General features: G+C 41.5%; 1 protein-coding gene across 1 annotated transcript; it reads left to right on the forward strand.

Moving 5' to 3' along the window:
* Positions 1-1991: 1991 nt before the first annotated feature.
* Positions 1992-4809, forward strand: foxf2a (forkhead box F2a). The gene is given in 3 exon segments (XM_089008743.1): positions 1992-3047; positions 4079-4206; positions 4209-4809. Coding segments are annotated over 3 exon segments (1080 nt in total). The 5' UTR covers positions 1992-2182; the 3' UTR covers positions 4296-4809.
* Positions 4810-9037: the final 4228 nt, after the last annotated feature.

The following is a 9037-nucleotide window of genomic DNA, read 5'->3' on the forward strand; positions in this document are numbered from 1 at the left end:
TGTATAATTTCTCATGGCACGTTTGGTGATCCCTCACGAGAATTATATTTTGGAACCGATGGTATGAGCCAAATGTAAATGTATACTGGCCAAACATTTGTCGGTTGTCTGCCTAATGGATGGGTTTAGTGTGCCTCCCCCACACATACACGAGCACACGCGCACGCACACACGCATATTATTTGGTCATAGTTACTTGACTTGCTCGAGCATTTTGGGTTAAATTTTATAATGCTTGTCATGTTGTCATTTAAATTATTTTTCAAAAAATTAAAGACGTGTCTATGTGTTGGCTGTGATTGCATTATTGGTCAGTTCTGGGCTTTTAGTGGTAATGACACTGTTATCATTCTGTTTAATGGCCCGCAATCTTTTCTTGGAACGTATCAATAACTTCAGAAACCGAATGTTTCTGATCTGTTTTACGGAGCTAAAACAGCCCAAATATCACTGAAGTGTGCATGTTTTAAAATGCATTTATTTTATGTACGAATGACTAACCGAGAAGTTCCATGAAGAATAATATTTATGCAACAGTGCAAAGGCACATAACTGTCTTAAATTATGACAATGACTTGTCATAAAACTGATATTTTGTTTGTTTTGTTTGTTTCCATGGCAAAGCTGAGTAACTAAAATTGCTTTTGGTGATCCTTGTAATAACTTGTAGGTGTCATTAACTACAAAACGAATGCACAAAATTATGTGTCCAATTAAATCTCTTCCTTTCCTGTAGTGTGAAGGGTCCCTGAAATTCTGCCTCAATGCATACTAACGTCAGGGATGATTATGATAATAATATGTCAGCTGATGTATACATTGAAGTTTACAAAAAAATTAAAAATAAATACATTTTACGAATCGGTTTCGCCTCACGAGTCTTGCAGGCATGCTGGAATTTCTTCTTGGTGATTTAATACTGACATCGACTGGCTGTCAAATAATTTCAGCAAAATAAGTTTGCTGTTGAGCAGTTTTGTGATGCGCTTGAATGTTTTATTTTTGTGCAAAACAGCAATTGAAACTGCAAAAATAAAGTCACGGTATATGGTTATTTGCTTCAAACACTGTGTTGTTTGTTTAGGGTAATGGATCGTGTGTACATACATTGAAAATGTTGTGATCACAAATAAATCGAACAGCTACTTTACAGTGCCATTTTTGTCATATTGTGTTCAGAAATGCATGCTCCTTCACTGATGAAAAATGTTGGCCCAATCAGCATTTAAATTGCCCATGATTGATATACTATCCATTTTATTCAAAATGCCACTTTGGAACTTATTGTGCATGTTTAGGCAATATTAGTGAGTGAGTGAGTGAGTGAGTGAGTGAGTGAGTGAGTGAGTGAGTGACTTTTGAATTCATCCAAAACACAGAGTTTATATCCCAAAAAGTGCATGATAACAACAACAACAACAACAACAACATACTACTACTACTACTACTACTACTACTACTACTACTACTACTACTACTACTACTACTACTACTAATAATAATAATAATAATAATACATTTTATTTACAAGCGCCTTTCAAAGGACGCTTTACAATTATAAAACAGGCCCATAAAAAATATAAAATTATAAATAGAAACAGGAAATAAAACTATACATAGAATGCGATTTTAAATAGGTGGGTTTTGAGATGGGATTTGAAAATGGGAAAAGAATCAATATTACGGATTTTGGGAGGAATACATCCCCTCAAACATCAGGTTGCAAGTCATTTGAGCCGAAAGCTGAAATCTGCATGAAACGTCAGAGTATCTTGTTGAAAAAATGTGTTTAGCGTCCATTTGTGCTCCTATACAAGAGAAGGAGTTGGGGGAATGGAAGCGAGGGGGTGCTTGTATGTTGGGGGGGGGGCTTCCACTGCACAGTCTTGTGTCCGTCTTCTACTCTGGATCTTGTCCAGATGGGAGGGAGTTGAGTTGCAGAGGATTTCTTTGAGGGTTTGCGAAGGGTTAGAGGGGCAGAGACAGATTTGAAGAAGTGATAGGTGGTCGAGTGGGTGTTGGAAGAAAATCCTGGGGCTTTGGTGGTCTTTGCAATGGACCGAGGCGAAGAAGGGGAGGCGAGGCTGGAGGTTCTCATGCCTCAGAAGGCAAATTTTCAATGTTTGTAATCGAGCCAGGTTGATTTTCCCCCTCCTGAACCAATTTGTTTTCTATTGTGACCATGACGACTAAGAGCCCACACGGACATTTGGACGCGACCTGCTCCATCCCGCCGTCCAGCACTCACGACGCAAAAGCCAAACGTGGCAATTCGGGATTGAGGCGCCTGGAGAAACCCCCCTATTCGTACATCGCCCTCATTGTCATGGCTATCCAGAGCTCCCCCAGCAAGCGGCTCACTCTGAGTGAAATTTACCAGTTTCTACAGGCGCGGTTCACCTTCTTCCGAGGCTCCTACCAAGGATGGAAGAATTCGGTCCGACATAATCTGTCGCTCAACGAGTGTTTCATCAAGCTGCCCAAGGGCCTTGGCAGGCCCGGCAAGGGCCACTACTGGACCATCGACCCGGGAAGCGAGTTCATGTTCGATGAAGGCTCCTTCAGACGCAGACCTCGCGGCTTCCGTCGAAAATGCCAAACGTTGAAACCAATGTACAGGATGATGAACAGCCTCGGGTTCGACTTCCAGGCCGCCCAAGGGCAGTTAAAGTGTCACAACAGCTACAATATAGACTTCAATTCGATGTCTCGCGGAGGGTTTGAGGGAGTAGCGGGGGGCCATCACGTGTCCCCCGGCTCCGGCTCGCCGTACATGGCTGCGACCCCCAACGCGGACTACATCTGCACGGACAGCAGCGCCAGCTCGCTGCAGTCCTCCCCGGCCGTGGTGAGCTCCGTGGATTGTCAAGCCCCTTACGGCAACGCGGCTGCCCACTGGAGTTCGTCTGCGGTCCCCCCTTATCTTAAACAACAGACCGTGGCCACCGGCAACGGCGGCGCCGCTCTGCACACTCACGGGATGGCGCCCTACTCTCTGGATCAAAGTTATTTGCATAATAATTCCCGAGATTCTTCCGACATTCCAGGTAGACGATGCAAATTCTTGTTTTGTCACCAAACGCCATCGAACATTCTCGTTTATTCACCCCTCGCCCCACACACAAATTGAGCTATTTTAAACATGAAACGCAAATTATGGCCTCGTGACCATTCATAATGTTTGGGTGAAATATATATATATATTTGTGAAATGAATTACACCAGTGTCCATGTTTATTTATTGTTTTTTTTTTCATCCATTCATTTAAAAACATATTTTTTAACCGAAAACAATGAATGTGCAGAATTCGTTTTGGGGCAGGCAGTTTTTAACCCCACGTTTTCCACTTAATTCATACTTTGTAGGCGTTGGCTTGAAAGATAAATTAATATAAATCACCTTTAAATGTACACCATTCTGTCTAGGCCCAAATAAGTGACTAAAAAACGTATAATTTACGTTTTTAAATTATATTTTATATCGATTACCTTCATACTGCTGGATCAAGAAAGGGCCTGACGCGCTCGTGCGTCAACTTTTTTTCTCATTTTATTTAATTAATTTATTTTTATGATCAAAACAACCTAAAGTAGGGTGAGACAAATCCAAGAGAAAATTGGTCATTAAAAACGTGTTTATTTATTATACCCAGCTGATGAGTGTGTACCCGCAGACATGGAAAAACTCGATAACATACGTATATGTATATACACGAACTTGCAAAACTAAATAAGATATGCTACCACATCGAACATGACCCGATTTCACGTTTTGCAATGTTGATTTAATGTCACATTTAAATTAGCATCGTGTCTTCTTTGGAATATATTGTATTCGGAATAATATATTGTCATTTTGTTTAAGGACGCAAATAAAATGTTGCCGCGTTTATATTAAAAATATTTTAAACGAGATTTCAAATTAAGTTCTAAATAACAGGTAAACCATGTAACTATATATTAATTAACAACGAACTTAGCATATATTTCAACACACAACGTACAATAATTTTGAGGTCAATATGTTAAAAAATTGGTTTCTTACCAGCAATCAATTTGCTTTTGTGTTTATTTGCAGCTGGATTGTCTCGGTACTCCAGCCACTCCAGTGCAGTGTGCGAAAGAAAGGATTTGGTTCTCAGTCTCAATGGGATGTCCCCTCTGCATTCTGGCACCGGTGCGTCTTATTATCACCATCATCCGCATCATCATCATCATCATCACACCATCATTCTCCTCATCAGCTGCACCATTACCAGAGCGCCTATCAGGACGTCAAGCCGTGTATCATCTAAAGAGACGTTTGCAGCCTAACACTAGCCCCCCTCCATCTTTCGCTCCCCAACAAAGTCAATAAATAAGATCATTTGAAGGTGTTTATAAAATCTATCTTAAAGGTTTTCTAAAGGTCGTATCGTATTGGCGTTGTGATGGTAGCACGCCTGATAATCCACATTAAAAAATATACCAAAGTGTAGCATTGTCATCGCTGACAGTGGTTCACTTCAAAACGCGAAAACAATTTAAAGAAATAAACTACAATCAGGCGTGAACAAAAATCCTGATTTTAAAGTTGGATCATTTCGTTAATGAAAACCACAAATATTCTCAGGAAATTAAAACTGAAAACGATTTTTAATTCATAAGGAATTGTGAAAATTTGACTGATGGCTCCGTCTAACTAATTAGAGATGTGTTGTTAAGAAGTGAAAAGTCAACTTTAATGCATCTCAAATTTGTTAGATGCACTTGTTGTTACTCCTTGCACTTAATATTGCTGACGTCATTAAATGAATGTTTTATCCAGTTTGTCAGTGTTATTATTATTATTATTATTATTATTATTATTATTATTATTATTATTATTATTATTATTATTATTATTATAGGCAACATTTTGTAGGAATAAGAACTTTATTATCTTCTTCATTATTATTCTTATTATTATGGTCGGTTGTATAATCCTGTGGCCGACTTGTGTGAATGGTTTTGGTCTCCTAATTTACTTGTTCAACGTGATCCATAAGTCATTCAGTAATTCACTGATATGTCGTTTACATTTTTTTTAAAAGGAAACTTTTTTAAATCCAAATCCATTGCACATTCTTTGATCACTCAGAGTTTTGTCCCTGCTGCCCCCTAGTGTTTATTTAATGCAAATAATCATAATCATGTCTGCGTGTGTATGCGCGTCTATTTATTTATTTATTTATTTATTTATTTATTTATTTATTCATTTATTTATTTATACTTTGTGCAGCCCAGTAGTCAATTGGTTAATACATCAACTTGACACTGGGTTCAAGTGCCTTTTTGGGACCCCAGTGTGGAATTTGCCTGTTCTCCCGGCGTGGGTTTTCTCTGGGTCCTCTGGTTTCCTCCCACATTCCAAAAACATGGAAACATGCATGATAGGCTGATTGAACACTCCAAATGGTTGCAAAGATGGTTGTTTGGCAACCCTTTCAGGGGGTCCCCTTGCAGAGTGCTCAAAGACAGCTGTGACAGGCTCCAGCACTTCCCGTAATTCATATGAGGACAAAAAAAAAAGATTTTTAAAGTGATCAGTAGACTTTTGAACAGAGTCACATGCCAATATTAAGCGCGTGTGCACACATAAGCAACGCCACTGTCTCAGGTGTCATTTTAACTTTGAATTTTGGGGTGTAGTAACTGTGTAGAAATGCTTTTTGCCTTTTGTTACTTTTTCATCGCACTTCAACAAAGATGTGTTACATAGTATCCAAAGTATTGGATTGGATTTGGATTTGATTGGATTTACCTTTTTTAGTCTCGCAGTGGAGCATCTGACGTAAAAGCTCGGCCAAAACAAATACGTATGCGAATCAAACCTCTGAAGATGGAGGACACTGATTCGCTGTGGCGGAAAAGTCCAAAGTAAAAGAAGAAGAGGAGTCTTTCAGTGGAGACATTTACATTTCACAGCAGCAAAATTATGAAAGGAAGTAGAAAGGATTGAAAGAAGTAGAAAAACAAAATACAGGAGCTGCTAGAAAGGCACCCACTCTTGCGGCACCATCTTGAAGTCAAAAGAAAAAACAAAATAACAAATAATATGACACACAAAGACACGGGCATTCATTCTTAAGCACTTTGTGCATCGTCTTTGTTGTATGAAGCAATTCTAGATGAGAGAGGAGAGGATCAACGCATCCTTTTCATCAGTGGATCAGAAACGTCATGGTGTAATGTGCACGTCTACTACAAGCTAAATGTTGAAAGGAAACACGAAGCTGTAGCATCCATTGATGAAAAGAGATTGTCTCACATCTCGTATTCCACGTAAATCCGCTTCGATTCCAAGCCGCAACAGTTCCACATACACATCGGCGCTCTGCGCTGACGCTCCTCTCTTGTCAAGCCATGCACCTATCTAGCCGCAGACTGTCCAACAGCACCAACCTGTCCGCTGAACAAAGCGGGGCTGTGAAGATGCTGCTGAAGCACAATCGCCCAAGCTGTCCAGCGATGACGGTCAAATGGCACCGACATTCCTTCCATTCAAAAACAGTCTTGGCATATTCGTGCTTAAATATTATGGGCCCCAGCATCATTTTAGTCTCAGACATTTGAAATAATAATAATGAGAAAAAAAGACATGTAATAATAATAATAATAATACATTTCATTTCAAGCGCCTTTCAAAACACCCAAGGACACTTTACAATAAAAACAATAAAACAAAGCACATAACAATAAAACCATAAGTAAAATGATACATACTAAAATAGCAGAATGAACTAGACATTGAAAGCAATTTTAAACAAATGGGTCTTGAGGTGGGACTTGAAAATAGGGAGGGAGTCAATATTACGGGTGTTGGGTGGAAGTGAATTCCAGAGTTTGGGAGCAGAGGGGCTGAAAGCTCTGCATCCCATCGTGGTGAGACGGGCAGAGGGCACATAGAGGTGAAGGGAGGATGAGGATCTGAGGGACCGAGAGGGAACAGAGATTTGAAGCAGGTCAGAAAGATAGGGAGGGGCAAGGTTATGGATGGCTTTGAATGCAAACAGAAGTATTTTGATTTTGATACGATGTTTAACAGGTAGCCAGTAGAGTTGCTGGAGGACAGGGGTGATGTGGTAAAAGGAGGGGGTTCTAGTGATGATCCGGGCTGAAGAATTTTGGACGAGTTGGAGTTTATGGAGAAATTTCTGAGTGATACCGAAAAGAAGTGAGTTGCAATAATCGATGCGGGAGGTGACAAGACTGTGGATAAGGATAGCAGCGGAGTGAGGGGTGAGCGAGGGACGGAGACGGTTAATATTACGGAGGTGGAAATAAGCAGACCAAGTTATGTTATTTATATGGGACTGAAAAGATAGTGAGCTATCGAGAATGACACCCAGGCTCTTGACCTGAGGGGAGGGGGACACAGTTGAACTGTCAATGGTGAGAGAGAAACTGTTAGTTTTGTGGAGGGTGGATTTGGTACCGACAAGGAGAAGTTCAGTTTTTTCACTGTTAAGCTTGAGAAAGTTATGGGAAAGCCAGGATTTAATTTCTGAGAGGCAAAGTGAGAGGGATGAAGGTGGAAGAGAGGCGTCGGTTTGCTGGAGAGGTAGAGTTGGGTGTCATCCGCGAAGCAGTGAAAGTGAATGCCAAACATACGGAAAATATTGCCAAGAGGAAGTAGGTAGATAATAAAGAGAAGTGGCCCCAGGACAGACTTTTGAGGCACACCAGAGGACACAGGAGAGGACCGTGAGGTGAACGAGTTGATTTGGATGAATTGTGAGCGATCAGACAGATAGGAATGAAACCAAGTGTGGGGTGTGGGTGATGCCGAGGGTGGAAAGTCTGTCGAGCAGGATAGGGTGGGAAATGGTGTCAAAGGCTGAGGTCAGGTCGAGAAGGATGAGGATGGAGAGTGAACCGGCATCGGCTGCCATAAAAAGATCATTCGTGATTTTTATGAGAGCCGATTCAGTACTGTGGCGGGGGCGGAAACCAGACTGGAATTGTTCGTAGAGGTTATTGTGAGTGAGGTGTGAGTGAAGCTGGGACACAACTGTCTTTTCAAGAATTTTGGCGATGAATGGAAGGTGGGAAATTGGACGTAAATTATTGAAATCGTTTGGGTCTGAGCCAGGTTTTTTCAGGATTGGAGTGACAGCTGCGGTTTTGAGTGGGATAGGAACAATTCCAGTTGATAATGAGGAGTGAATAATGGTAGAAATAAATGGGAGAAGAGAGGGTAGACAGGACTTGATAAGGATAGTAGGGAGGGGGTCGAGTTGACATGAGGAGTTCTTGGATTTGGTGATAATGTCTGAGATTATAGAGGGAGTTCAAAAGCGGAAAGTAGTTGGGAAGGAGTAGAAAGGCTGGGAGAGGGGGGGGGGGGGGATAGAGGACCCGAGGTGCTGATGGATGTTGTTGATCTTTTCACTAAAAAAACATAAGCAGAGTGTTGCATGTCTCAGAGGAATAAAAGTGTGAGGGGAGAGAGATAAGAGGTTGTGTGATTTTGTGATAGAGGGAAAAGAGGACCCGTGAGTTTCCAGGATTAGAGTCAATGAGTCCAGAGTAATATTGCGATTTTGCACGTGCGATAGAGTCCTTGTAATGGGTGAGGTGAGTTGCGTACATGTCCTTATGAGTAGTGAGCCCGGACTTCCTGTAAAGTCTTTCAAGTTGGCGAGTTTTTGTCTTGATGGAGCGGAGATGGGCGGTGAACCAGGGTGCGGACCGGGTAAATTGGACAGACCGGGACTTTACAGGAGCAAGGGCGTTGAGGGTGTTCGTGAGGTCCGCGTTGTACCGGGAAACAAGTTCACAAGATGAGTTGTAGTCCGGAGTCAGGGTGGCAATCATCTCAGCGAGGGTGGCAACGTTAATCCCGACATAAAAGTCCTCCTGAAGGAGAAGAAAAGGGCTTTTGTGTCGGGCAACAGAGAGGAACTGAAGGCCGTGCAGATCCAACTGAGGAGGAAGATCAGAGAGGGGAAGAAGGCCTACAGGATGAAAATGGAGGAGCAGCTGCAAGCCAGCAATGTCGCTGGTGTCTGGAAGG

Source organism: Hippocampus bargibanti, linkage group LG11, assembly GCF_051943395.1.
Source record: "Hippocampus bargibanti isolate YZ-2025 linkage group LG11, ASM5194339v1, whole genome shotgun sequence".
Classification (NCBI taxonomy): Eukaryota; Metazoa; Chordata; class Actinopteri; order Syngnathiformes; family Syngnathidae; genus Hippocampus; species Hippocampus bargibanti.